A 14,365-nucleotide genomic window follows, 5' to 3' on the forward strand; every position below is an offset into this window, starting at 1 on the left:
TAGCCCACGTATGCTTTTGGTGATTTTTTTTTCCAGAAAAAGAAGAGTTTAAATATTTAGGTGTTTTGGGATCCAGGTGTGTTGTATAGGTCCAGTTTGAACTTTTGAAAACAAAACACTTTTGATGGGGAGTCAGTTACTCTTTGCAGCAGAGCTCTGTCCTTGTCTCAGGCATACTGTCAACGAAGGATGGGAACCACTGCTCTAGAAGTTTCTCGGTCTTCGCCGAGAACAAAATGAAGTCTTTTGGTGCACATCATCGGGCTCTTCACTCTATGTTACAACATGTGTGAGAGTTGATCATCCTTTTAAGGTGGCGGGTGTAATAATCCTCCAGTAAAGCAACATCTGATTATGATTTGTGGAGTGGATGGAAGGGGACAAACGGCAGTGGTTTGGTGGGTGGGTTGGGGGCTGACAGAAAGCCGATCTCGTCTACCTGCTGACAGTGGAGGTCCAGGACCTCAGGGTGCCGGGCAGTTTATCCGGCCCGGGGATGTTCCAGGGCCCCGGGGAGTTGGCGGCGACTCTCCTGGCGGCAGGCTCCTCGGCTCTCTTCGCGTGGCCCCCGAGGCGCTCCTCCTCTCTGGGGTAAACGCCTCTGGACAGCAGCCTCTCCTGGAGGCTGACGTGGGTGTCTCTGCCGGCCAGAGAGGCCCCGTTGGGAGTGACGCTTACGTAAGGGTCCCACGGCCAGAGAGCACTCGCCCCCTTTCGGTCACAGCAGGGGGAACAAGCGTCCCTCTGCCTCCCCAGGACGGCTTTCGCAGGCAAAACACGAGGCTGCCCGGTGCCCGGCCCACACTCGGCCTCTCCTCCTTGCCCTCTGATCATGCACTTCTGCTGGGTGGACCTGCCACCTGTGGCCCCTCGAGCCGAGGAGCCGTGGTCCGTCACCGGTGGAGCAATGTCGGCCGCCATGCACGTTGCGGCCTCTAGAGGGAGCTGATGAGGGGAATCCAGGGATGCGGCCGGATGGGATGGAGGCAATGGACTCTGGTGGGCTTCGAGGGTCACTTCCGGCAGGGTAGTGTGGATTGTAGAAAGGGGATCCCAGGGGCCGACACAGTCTGTTGAAGATGAGAAAGCATTGGTGGGACAGTCACAGAGATGGATACCGCAACGCTGTACATTGAGATCCTTTTTTTAAAATGGGGTTTTCCAATACACAGGCATGTCCGAATTTAGAGTTGCAGACAGACCTTCACTGTAGTGCGAGGCGACATGTTGGTCAGCACTGAGACTTCTTGGACGACATGCAGCAGAATTAAATCATTCACTGCCATGGACGATTATATTTGTGAATTGGAATGCAACTTGTTACTGGCACTGACGTATACATTTATTAAAACGGTTATTCATCAAGTAGGCGGGGAAGTGGTTCACGTTTGTAAACTACTGTAATGACCAAGAGACGCCTGTAAGTGGTGCCGTTGCATCACTTTGGATTTGAGATCAGAACAGCTGATGAAGAAGAATACTGTATAAAGATTAGGATGTGAATCTCTGCTTGTCACGATTACGAATGCCAACACCTTTTAACAAGTTTAGGCACCTGATACGCAAATTGAGTATGCATCGCCATATCTGGTAGAAAACATGTTTCACGATTGTGAGAAAAGGTATTTATTTCGTGGAGTGAATGACAAACGGCATGTAAAAACAACTGGCGTCAGCATTGCGCATGGTGCATTTCTGAGTTCTATTATCTCTATGAGTTTTGTTATTTTGCCATTGAAAGCCCTTTCTCAGTCTTTTTTTGTTCTGTGTGACAGTTTGATGTGTAACAACAGCAAAACATAGTTCAGTTAATGCTTCTTTTACGGTAATAAAAATCTAATTTTCTCAACTTTTTGGTCAGAAGCTGGTGTTTTTGATGAAACCAACTGATGTTCAACTGCTAGAGTCATAAAGAATTGACAAAAGTAGACACAAACTATTTTTTTTTTCCTGGCGGAAATATTCTGCGGGTCCTGAAGGATCAGTCAACATGCTCTCAACTCCTAGAAAAATTGGGAACTCTGCTTTGAAAGTGGAGGCAGTGAAACAAACAAGCAAATAAAACAGAAACGGTCCTGTAGTAAGTAATAAAATTCAACTCCTGTAGTGGTGTAAAACCATTTATAAGGAGCAGTTGTGTTAAACCTTCATATTATGGTCATATCTATCTCACTATCTATAGACCATCTATAGTAAGGCGTTTTTAGACTGAAAAAAACGATCATGTATAGTAAGGCGTTTTTAGCCCCCCCAAAAAACGACAGTATAGTATGGCATTTTTAGCCCGAAAAAAACGACATAGTATAGTAAGGCGTTTTTGAGCCGAAAAAACGACATAGTGTTTAGTAATGCTTTTTAGGCCCGAAAAAATGACATAGTATATATAGTAAGGCGTATTTAGCCGGAAAAAAACGACGTCGTATAGTATGGCGTTTTTAGCCGGAAAAAAACGACGTCGTATAGTATGGCGTTTTTAGCCGGAAAAAAACGACAAGGCATAGTAAGGCATTTTTAGCCTGAAAAAAAGGACATAGTAAGGTGTTTTTGGCCCGAAAAAAAGGACATAGAAAAAAACCCCACCATAGTATAGAAAGGCGTTTTTAGCTCGAAAAAAACGATGTTTTTTTCAGACCAAAAACGCCATACTATACGACGTCGTTTTTTTCGGGCTAAAAACGCCTTACTATAGATGGTCGTTTTTTTCGGGCTAAAAATGCCTTACTAAACTATGTCGTTTTTTTTGGGCTAAAAATGCCTTACTAAAGTGTCGGTTTTTTCGGGTTAAAAACGCCTTACTATACATGGTCGTTTTTTTTTCTGCTCAAAAACGCCATACTATACTATGTCGTTTTTTGGGGCTAAAAACGCCTCACTATACATGGTCGTTTTTTTCGGTCTAAAAACGCCTTACTATACATGGTTGTTTTTTTTCTGCTCAAAAACGCCATACTATACTATGTCGTTATTTTGGGCTAAAAATGCCTCACTATACATGGTCGTTTTTTTTGGTCTAAAAACGCCTTACTATACACGGTTGTTTTTTTCCGGCTAAAAATGCCATACTATACTATGTCGTTTTTTTGGGGGGCTAAAAACGCCTTACTATACATGGTCAGTTTTTTTCAGCCTAAAAACGCCTTACTATACTTTGTCCTTTTTTTCCGCCTAAAAACGGCATACTATACTACGTCGTTTTTTTCCGGCTAAATACGCCTTACTATACTATGTCATTTTTTCGGGCCTAAAACGCCTGACTAAACACTATGTCGTTTTTTCGGCTCAAAAACGCCTTACTATATATACTATGTCGTTTTTATTCGGGCCAAAATCGCCTTTGTCGTTTTTTTTTGGCTCAAAAACGCCTTACTATATATACTATGTCGTTTTTTTTCGGGCCAATATCGCCTTACTATACTATGTCGTTTTTTTCGGCTCAAAAATACCTTAAGTGTGTGGGAGGGGTAAAACTATTACACTTTCTCTATATTGCAACTTTTCACCGATAAGAGCGCACATGTCCATGCATTACCACATGATCATGCCAAAACACACACACACACACACACACGCACACACGCACACACAAACACACACACACACACACACACACACACACACACACACACAGCATCATCACATGAATCAACATGGCGACAAGAAGAGAAGAAAAGAGAAGACATGCAATTTTGCACAAACCGTGTCTTTAGAGTGGCCCATTAGGAAGAAATAAGGGGAGCTTAGTGTGTCACCTTTCATGCACATGGACAGGTTGGAAGGTACCATTCCTGAGGGAAGGCAAGTAAAAGCCTATAGGCCAATCGTTTGACTTCAAGCGTAAACATGTTACAGAGAGACACAATTAATGACTGACAGTAGAAAGCCACAGAACTATACATATGAAGAGTAACATGTGGTTAATATGCTTGTTAATGTGTAAAAAGCCCCTTTGCATATACACTACTCACAAGGTTATGGATGGCCATTTTTCAGTGGACTTCCTTTGACCTTCCGCAAACTTTTGCATGCATTTGTACAGCTTTTCCCTATTAAGGAGAATTCACAAAATTCTCCTGGCAAAAGCACACACAGCAGGTGAATTTAATCCACAAACAGTTCCAATTCTACGCCTTACTGTGACTCTGCCAGTCTCTATTTCCAATGTAACTTGCTGATGGCAATCCTGGTGCGAGGCGTCAACGGATGTACTGTACGTGTTGGTGTCCATGTGCAGCACTTGTGCCAAGGTTAACATTTTACATTGATGCTAAGGCTTCAGTTAGCAGCTCTATCGTGTTTCACGTGTATGTTAGCATTTAGCTGCCGGACTTTCACTCGATGAAATAGGGTTTGGTTGAACATTTTACCGATTAAATGTAAGATGCTGCAAGGCTTCAAACAGGGTTTTCTCAAAGGGAAATGGCCACTGAGGTTAGTGTGTCGTCTGCAGGTTGCAATTGGAAGGGAGAGACTGGTGGAGTCACAGAAAGTCATAAAAGTAGCGCATTGGTTGATTCGCGGATTAAACAGATGATTTTTGCCATTGAGATCCTGATTAGAGATGTGCGAGTTGTACAAATGTACTGAAACAATGAACCATGTCAAACGTTTTGATAAGGTCGAACTCAAATCACCTGTAAAATTTCAAGTGCATTTTAGGTTCTTGATGAAATTGCCGACATCCCAAACCTCTTGCGAGCAGTCTATAAGTGAGTAAGCCTCATGAGTAAGACAGAAAGGCACGATTTGAAACATGACCCACCGTATTCGGGCACCTGTCCTGTGCCCCTCTTCAGCAGCAGTCGGACCCTCCGGCCCCCGGCCTTGATAAGTTCGATGGCCCGAGCGTGAGTCATGTCGCGAGTGCTGTCCCCGTTAATCTCTATGATTTGATCCCCCACCTGAGGACAACACAGACGGAGATAACCTTGGTCATACTGTACACACGCATGGCAAGGTGTCACTTTATTTGCAATGACTTATTTTAAACATGAATTAATACACAAGCATTGGCCGCTGTTGACATCCAACACTACGATTTATCATGAAGAATGACAATCAGACACTTCAGTAGGTGCATATGTGCATATTTTTAAAAGCTGATCAAATAGCAAATCATGAAAATTATGAAAAGGCCAACTTTAAATGGGGGGGGGTCACAACTTTACATCAGTGCTAATCGAGGGGGGGCGGTGGGGGGCACACAGCATCATTGGGTAAAGACAAGCACTGAGTGGTGGTTTAGACCAACAACAGAGGTTCCAAAAAACAATCTGCAAATTTTGTGAGTGCTGCACTGTGAACATGCAGGGGTCCATCATTTCACGATAATTGGGTAACATAACATATTCGAGGGGAAACCTCTTTGCATCTGCATGCTCACCCTCATCCTCCCATTCCGTATGGCGGGACCGTCCTCTGCGAGGCGCAACACAAACAGGTCCATCTTGTACTCTCTGCCCCCCCGGATACTGAAACCGAAACCTTTGGAGCTTTTCTCCAGCTCCACTGTAAAGTAATCAAAGTCCTGCAGAGGGGGAATCTAAAAGAAAAAAGAAAAATAAGTGATGATAAAAGCACAGCAGGAGGGACTTTATTGTGAAAAGACACTATGCAGTGAAAGCAGCACACAAGTGTAGAGGATGTAGTCGACATACCTCTATTTTTTGTGATTTATAAAATGGCACAGATAGAAAACATTTTAAAACCAATCAGAGGAACTTGAAATAGTGGCAGGAGTGTGTTGACTCCCATAAAACATGAGTTTAAAAGTGACTGGCTCATTTTGGACACAGCCACTCCTCAGTTACAGAAGGGTGTGCACACTTATACAATCACAGTATTTTACTTGTTTATTTTTACTCTATGAATTTTTTTTTTCAATTGAGTTGTACAGGTTCTAGAGCACATTAAGGCCAGAAAAACTTTGAAAATGATTCATCATGGTGTCTTTTTTTTTTTTTTTTTTTTTACACCATCATGGGTTTGTAGACTTTTCATATCCATGGTAGGGATTATGATACCTGTGGTCGAAACTCTGCAGCGATCCCCAGCGGGAACTGAGCAGCTGCCGTGTGCTGTCTGAAGTCCAACAGGCCGGGCGGGTGCCGGTAGTCCAGCGTCGGGGGCTGGCGGTAATCGGTCACCGGCGGGTGCCGGTAGTCTACGGGTGGTTGCCTGTAATCAGTGAACGGAGGATGGCGGAAGTCAGGTTTCACATCCTGTCTGGCTTTAACCTCTGACCTGTGAGGAGGGAAAAAGCAACACAATCTGAGAGAGTTTTGTTTGGAGGACAATGTGTACGTAATATGTACAGCGCTCCTCAGTAACACTGGATGGATGAAGTGAAAAATAGTCCCATCTAAATGTATAACAATGGAATTTTCTTTTTACTTAATTACGAGTAAGCCTACTACAAAACTATGTTTCTTCAATATTGTATTTATAGGTAAATTTTTGACTCAAATGATAATTTTTTATCTCCTGACAGACAACCTGATTTGGAAATAATATACGTGACAGCAGTATGAGTCACCGCGACACATATTTCAGAAATGTGGTTTTGGAAAAATCAAAAGGAGAATGAGCTCAGATTCAAATGACAAATCAACCATGATGCTCCACAACTCATTCCATCATTCTGACTTGTTACATCATGACCACAAATATGAATAGGACCTTTTACAGAATGCTATTTTTAAACACTTCACAATGTTTATTACATGAAAATCAAACTTTTAATTGATGACATAGGTAGAAATATGTCCTGCTGAGCCGGTATTGCCTTGTGCATCTCTTTGCTCAAAGTCTCTCTCTCTCTCTCTCTCTCTCTCTCTCTCTCTCTCTCTCTCTCTCTAACACACACACACGCACAAATCTATTTACGGATATGTTTTGAATATTTTCATTTAAAACAGAAAAAAGATGGGGGGGGGGCGTGCTACTCAGTGCTACTTGGTGACCTGTAGGCTGAGTACCGGTAGTTATTGTGGGTTGTGTGTGTGTGTGTGTGTGTGTGTGTGTGTGTAAAGCACGGGTCACTAAAAAAAGCTTTTGAAATTTTCATCATGCTCTCACTTGTAAAAGGGGTAGAAAGCCACAGCAGGGTTGGAGTGCTACTCCAGAGTGCATATGCACCTAGAGTGCTCATACACGCACACACACAACTCACTGATAGCTTGGATTCGTGCATTATACAAAGGACACCCCCAAGTGAATTATTCAGTGTCACCGACTGGTGAAACTCAGCAAAGTTGAAAAAGTCGGGAACTTAGTGTACAGCAAGACCATACTGGCACACTTAAGATGAGGCCTCAATAGGAAAGACTTGATTTGTCACAGTTAGAAGCCCTTCGGTATGGACAGCCGTTTGAGCAGTCATTCAACATGCGGCTTAAGGTTGATATACTTGTACGCTCTTTGTCCTCACCGGTTGGACTGCCCATCCATCCTACCTTCATCTTTGTACCATATATCCACACTACCATCCATCCATCCATCCATCCATCCAACCAATCACCTTACTCTCCGACATACAACGAAAGGGTCGCGGGTGGGCTGGAGTCTATCCGAGCTGACTTCGGGCAGTAGGTGGTGTACACCCTGAACTGGTTGCCAGCCAATCGCAGTGTTACATAACATCAAACATATCTGTCCATCTCACTGTCATAGATCCATCTATACCAACATCAATCCATCCTACGTCCACGAACCCATCTGCCATATCATACTTAACTTGCCATGAATCCATCCACCCACCCAACCATCCAGTCGACCGATCACCCTACTCTCCATCTATTCTGCAGCCATCCTACCATTCACATTCTTTCTGCTCCTCTGACAGTGTCATACCTTCCGTCGTGTAGGTAGAGCTGCGGCGGGGGTCCAGAAGGATGGCTGACAGGGCTCTGCTGCGTTCCAGCCGTTGTCAGGTGTGATGCTGCAGTTGCCGGAGGACAAATGAGGATTTGGCCGGTCTGGGCTGGTGTCTGAGCAGGCTGGATGGACGCTTGTCCCGTCTGAAGGGCCATTTGACCCGGCTGAGGAGCCGGCTGAGCAGGCAGCTGGGCGCCGCTTTGACTGGTCAGGGCTGCGGGTGTGGGCTGGGTGCCATGTTTCTGGGTCATGGGGCTCTGCTTTTCTGAGCCGGGCCCAGATTGAGAGCCTGTGAGTGGAAGCATAAAATCACCTGAGGTGAAGAGCTGCGCTGGCAATCATTTATTCATTCGCTCTTTGGATAGAACAGACTAAAAAGTCCACTTATCATTCAAATGAAAAATAGTTTTGGAACACTACGCACACGCCGCGCACTTGCCTTCTTCTGGTATGATGTGCAGCGTGACCGTGAGGCCGGCGTCTTTGATGAGTTTGACGATGTCGGCATGCGGCATGCTGATGATGGACTGGCCGTTCACCGCCAAGATCCGGTCGCCCACTTTTAGTTTGCCACATCGGTCTGCGGGGCTGCCCTCGATTATTCGTCCAATTTTATGGGGCACAGCTGGAAGAACAGGAAGCAAGAGCAATGAGAAACAACTACGCCATGCGAAAAAGAAAACAATGCCCTGTTGTCTGTTGCAGTAGTAAACAATTTATTCATATCAAGACAAAAAAATAAATAAAATAAAAATATTTGAAATACAGTGTATAGGTAGAGCTATTTTTGGATGAGCATGATAAATAGTACCCGACACTGTTAATGAGTTGTTAAGGAATTATTCCGCTAGAAGTAGTAGTAGAACATTGTTGATGAATTTCATCTTGCTATGAGAACTATTGACACTAGTCTCTGTCCTGAACATTTGCTTGTACTTAAAACAAAGAGTGTAGGGTGAAGTTGGGGCCCTAATTCCCCTTGAGTGATTAACAGCCCCCTGGCTATCTTCTTTCCGCCTCCCACTTCGTAAAAGTCCCTGAAGGCTGCCAAGTGCCTTCGAGGAGTAAACCTAGTCTCAAGGTCTGTGAACCAGCAGATATGGTCTGCACTTTGTCAAAATGCCAACATTGAACTTTGCTTGACTTTCTTTGTTTCAGGTTTTTACATACGGGGAAGGACTGCCCGCCCCTACTTAACATAATTAACATACTATGCCTATATGTACGTGTGACTGTAGTTGCTCGGGGCTTCCTGATGAAATCTGAGACTCACAGGAGCCCGAATCGATTCGTGTTGTGTTGCGATAAACTGAAGAAAAGACTACGTGGTGTTGGGTCTTCTTCCACCTTATAGAGAGATAAAAGAATCTGTAACCAAGGAAGGGCCAAGAGCAAATTGACAGCTCCCATTCCTCAACATGAGTAAAGGTGTTTTGTTCATATCTATTGTCTAATTGCCATGCATTTCAAGTGCCGGTCATCAAAGTTCATTCACTGTCTGCTGGAATTACTATTTTTTTATTTTAAGTTTTACGTCTCTTTGTTCCTCTGAAATATTTCGGCTAAAGTTACTAACATTAATTGCTAGCTTACTCTACTTTTATGCTGACTTTGTGTGGTTTGGTTGTTCTTACTCAATAATGTAGACATGTGAAGGCATCACTTTTGCTCTTGTTCAATGTAATTACAATTAAAAAAATATTCAGCTAAAATATTGACAATATGCGGCACGGTGGACGACTGGAGAGCACGTCCGCCTCACAGTGCAGAGGTGTCGGGTTTGATGCCGGCTCCGGCCTTCCTGTGTGGAGGTTGCATGCTCTCCCTGTGCCTGTGTGGGTTTTCTCCGGGTATTCCGGTTTTCTACCACATTTTGAAAGCACGCATGGCAAGTGAATGGAACACTCTAAATTGTCCCTAGGTGAGATTGTGAGTGCAAATAGTTGTTCGTCTGTGTGTACCCTGGCTGGCACCCAGTTCAGCCTGCTGCCCGAAGACAGCTGGGATAGACTCCAGCACGCCCACGACCCTCGTGTGGATAAGCGGATTAGCAAATGGATGGATGTTGGCAATGTACCTGTATGTGTGACGGTGAACTGTGAAACAGACACATTTGATTAAGTTGTAAATGTAACGAATGCCAACTCGTGCTGCGCTCGTTCTGACATTACTCTCCGTCAGGCTTGAGGTTAGGCAGGTAGTTTGGGTAGATACAGTAGGCAGTTGGGATAGGCAAGTACTTAGGTAAAAACTGTAGGTTGGATTGGTTGGACAGATAGAAAGATCGGTTGGTGCGGAAATCAATTTACTGATGACGGCAGCATTCTCCGGCCTGTTGAGGGAGCTGATGATGACGAAACCGAAGCCTTCGTTCTCCTTGCGGTGAATGAGCACATCACTGGTGTGCAGGGCCGAGCCCTCCGTGGCCAGGGCCACGGAGGCGGGGCCCTGAGGTACGCCGTCGTTGCGGGGTGAGCTGTGCTGAGTGGACACTAGGCTGGGGCTGCGGCCGTTTACGGGGCAGTTTTCACCTGGAGGGAGACAATTCAATAAGCTCTTGTGCAGCTTTATAGAAGAGAGCTTTGCACACTTTTTGGATAGAGGGAAGCCTTTTTTCACAATCCTATCAGCAATTAAACATACTCGATCTTCTTAAAAGCCCCGAAATGTCTGCCCACCCTCCTCACCGGGCATGTGCAGTCTCCTCCTCACAGTCAAGCTGACTTGGCCGTTGCGAGCGGCGGCGTGCATCAAGTCGATGACAAACTTGTGCGGCTTCCCGGCGACAACGTTTTTATCCACCGAGATGAGCTCGTCCCCCGGACGGAGTCGGCCGTCGCGCTCGGCGGGGGTGTTCTCAATAATGGCGCCGATCACAATCTGTTTTGGGGACAAAGGTGACATTAGTGTGATTGGCCGCAGCAAAGTGGCAGGCTGAGCACGTCTGTGGTCAGCCATTGCAATGCGACTCCACATGTTAGCAAGGCATTGTTTAGTATGGGAGGCAATTAGTGAATGTCAGCAGTGGGAAGGAACAAGCTTAGCTAAAGTAGATTTTTCAGGTATCCGTACTTAAGTATATAATTTACTCCTAACGTTTGAACACAAGTTCACTCCTCCAAAAAGTTAGATGCATTGGGCTTCTGTGCCTTTTTGTGGCTCTTCCAGTTACTCCATTGCAACTTGCTTTATCAGTGACGTGACCTCTTTTCTCTCATACCATCCTGTCATCAGCAGGCTACAACTGAGATGTAGACAGACTGGAGGAGTGACAGAAAGGCATAGAAGCGAAATGTGACCTTGGAAACTTTGATGGGTTAAGCACCTGTTGTGAATCCTGCTGTTATGTTGCTATTCTTCTTTTTTTTTTTTTGTTGCAAGTGTTTGGTTAGATTAGGGACTATAAAAATACTCACTAGCCACTTGATTTAGGCACGCCATAATCAAAAATTCTGCCTTTCCATAGAGAGCGTTGTCAGAGAGAGATATTCCAGGGCTTGTACTTTGATCGATGCAATATTAAAGTTTGTATGAGGGAAAATTCATTTGTCGAGTCAATTCTGCATACCACAGAGAACCCTGCCAAATGATCACCAAGCAAATAAAAATGGGCTGAAGAAAAAAAAAATCCACGCTTTTGTCACCGCTCTTGACCAGTGTGGGCTTGCTCAACTGTCAAATGTCACTCAAATACCACGACTGGTGCTGGAAAAATAGATGCTACTTTGTCTTGCATTTTTATTATGCCTACACATGACTACGAAAACATACCCGCATACAGCCTCCGAGGTGGTCGCAGGATTTTTCCATGTTACAACAATGAGTCGCTCTAAAGCGGCCATGCTAGCCCAAAGTGCCGTTCTTCACAATGATTGTCACATTAGAGTGATTTTTTTCCCCCACTGGCTCTGTCTTCTCCAAGTGACTTGTGCACACTAATGGCCAACAACGAGGCGCTCTAAAGCGGCCACGCCAGCCTGAAGCGCCTGTTCACACGTTTCTGAAATCTGACTGATTTGTTTTGCATGTTTTATGCATTTATCTTCAATCATGTATAATGTATTCAGAAACACTTTACAGGGTCTTGAAGGAGAATGCGGGGTTGGGGGGGGGGGGATCCGACTGTTTAAAAAAAAACAATAAGAATTCCGTGTCCGCACTTGACATCCATTTATACTTTTTCATTTGCCGCAGGATTTTCTCTGGTGAAATCATTTCAATGATCTACAATGAAATAAATTTTGGGTGACGGGTGACCTGGAACCTTTCCCAATTGGGCAAAAGGCTGAGTGCACCCTGGACTGTTCGCCAGCTGGCATCCTTGTTTGTGTAAAGGTCAACTTGAAATTGCTGAAGTGGCCAGTGAGTGCACACATAGCGTGACATGAAGAAGGCTTTAAGACACAGGGTGAAGTTTAAGTAAGCGTGAGGTCCAGCCCGTCCCATACGAGCCTTGTCACGGGCGTCCGGACTCACAGCCTGCACGGCCTCGTCTCCCCCCAGGATGCGGAAGCCGAAACCGGTCTTCTCCCTCAGCAGGTGCACCTCCACCTCTTCGTATTCGGGACCTGATGCAAACATGTCAGCGTTAAGAGTTCTTTCTTTTGCCAGCTCAGTCATTTAAGAACCAGAAGACATTTTCGCATCCAATTTCAAAGAACTCATGCAGAATATACAGAAACGTGCAGTCGTTGTGTAAGTTATGGTGATCTTGACACAACATGTAACTGTAGCTGTTGTGAAAGTAATTGCTACATCTTATTTAAAACCCCCAATAGCTCTTGAGCACCCCCTGAAATGTCTTTTATCTTGTCCCACCCACTTATTTGTCAAATATAACAAATGCGTTTTGGAACCTGTTATTTTTCAGAGTTATTTTGTTGATATGTCCTTCTTGTTCTAACAATTTGATCATGAAAACTAAGGAACTAAAGTAAAAATGACAAAACAAACAAACAAAAAGTACAATGTGTTTTTACAAAACTAAATTAAAAGTATGATGATAACAAAAATGCCATCAAGAGATAAAGAAAATAATTGAGCTACATAACTCACAAGAAATGACATCAACCTTCTGGAATATTACCAGAAAATAATAATCCATCCATCCATTTTCTGAACCGCTTTATCCTCACAAGAATTGCATGGCGTGCTGGAGCCTATCCCAGCTGTCTTCGGGCAGTAGGCGGGGGACACCCTGAACCGGTTGCCAGCCAATTGCAGGGCACACACAAACGAACAACCATTCGTGCTCACAATCACACCTAGAGACAATTTACAGTGTTCAATCAGCCTGTTTTTTAGAAATGTGGCAGGAAAACGGAGAACCCAACGCAGGCACAGGGAGAACATGCAAACTCCATTCAGGAAGGCCGGAGCGTGGATCGAACCCACGACCTCTGACCTGTGAGGAGGACATACCGCCCAAACATACTGATACGGTATAATTTTTGTCCTTATTTTTTATTCTATAGATTGCACTTGAACAGTTAGAATAGCAGCTGCCATGTGGTCTCGAGCAATAACGCTGTTTTACAACTCTCTAACTGTGACTGTGCTGAAGTAATACTAAAATGACATCAGGATTCAAATAAAATGTAACTTTTGAAATTTAACTGTGTAGGATTTTACAAAACGCGGAAAGCATAAATTCTGAAATGACTCAGCTATGTGCTTGACTGGACGCCTTGATGCAAACAAACTCACGTCGACTCTCGTAGATAGCCCTGGACTTCTCGTAAAGGTCGTAGGGGTCGGGCTTGTTCAGGTCGAAGCCTTCGGTGGAGTCTGGTACAGATGTGCGGTGTTGGGGCTGGTTGGGGAAGGGCGTGCCTGGAGGCAGGACGGGACCTGACAGGTTGGCCTGGGGACTTCCGTGCGGGTCCCACTGGTCAGGTAACTGCAAAGAAGACATCCAACCATTCATTGCCCCAACCGCTTATTCTCACGAGGGTCACGGGCGAGCTGATACCGATCCCAGCTGTCACACAGCCTGAATTGGTTGCCAGTCAATCACAGGCAAAGAAAACGATGTTGAATTCAATATATACAAACTTTCATTATCTATACTTTAGCACATAAACATCCCTTGAGGGATTTAGGAAGAACTTCAGATGACTATTTTGCAATTTTCTGCTTATCATGTTTATGATCAACCAATTTACACCAATCCATTTTGCATTACCACCGTGATGAATATCTCAATAATTTAATGAGTCATAACCCGTATTTGGCACAGTGCTTGCTTCAAGGTTTTTCTCATACAATCAGCATTCAAATCCTTTGTGGCCATTTTATCCGTTACACCCACACATTCCAATAACATACTATAACAATTGTTTACAGCATAATTAATCAGTAGTCGTCAAATGCTGGTAGAAAAGTAAAAATGCTTAGTTTTGATTGACACCATCTGAGTGTATTTTTTTTCGGGGGGGGGGGGGGGCAAACACCTGACAGCATTGGGTGGCCATATCTATCATAACCGGACCCA

At 44.5% G+C, this 14,365-nt stretch overlaps 1 protein-coding gene across 7 annotated transcripts in view; it reads right to left on the reverse strand.

Annotated features, from left to right (window-relative positions):
• Positions 1–219: 219 nt before the first annotated feature.
• Positions 220–14,365, reverse strand: part of LOC127598079 (membrane-associated guanylate kinase, WW and PDZ domain-containing protein 2-like) — a 149,308-nt gene continuing 135,162 nt past the window's right edge. For 3 of the 7 annotated variants that reach the window (XM_052061605.1, XM_052061601.1, XM_052061606.1), the window contains 10 exons: positions 13,579–13,771; positions 12,325–12,440; positions 10,560–10,752; positions 10,182–10,403; positions 8,312–8,497; positions 7,849–8,161; positions 6,021–6,240; positions 5,381–5,539; positions 4,760–4,898; positions 220–1,070 (listed from right to left, as the gene is read on the reverse strand). In XM_052061605.1, coding sequence (XP_051917565.1) covers positions 436–1,070; positions 4,760–4,898; positions 5,381–5,539; positions 6,021–6,240; positions 7,849–8,161; positions 8,312–8,497; positions 10,182–10,403; positions 10,560–10,752; positions 12,325–12,440; positions 13,579–13,771 — 2,376 coding nt within the window. In that variant the 3' untranslated portion in view covers positions 220–435. Of the gene's footprint in view, positions 1,071–3,696; positions 3,786–4,759; positions 4,899–5,380; positions 5,540–6,020; positions 6,241–7,848; positions 8,162–8,311; positions 8,498–10,181; positions 10,404–10,559; positions 10,753–12,324; positions 12,441–13,578; positions 13,772–14,365 lie in introns of all 7 variants that reach the window. The other 4 variants (XM_052061608.1, XM_052061607.1, XM_052061602.1 and 1 more) reach the window with 4 other exon arrangements.

The sequence above is a fragment of the Hippocampus zosterae genome, chromosome 3 (assembly GCF_025434085.1).
Source record: "Hippocampus zosterae strain Florida chromosome 3, ASM2543408v3, whole genome shotgun sequence".
NCBI classification, from domain to species: Eukaryota; Metazoa; Chordata; class Actinopteri; order Syngnathiformes; family Syngnathidae; genus Hippocampus; species Hippocampus zosterae.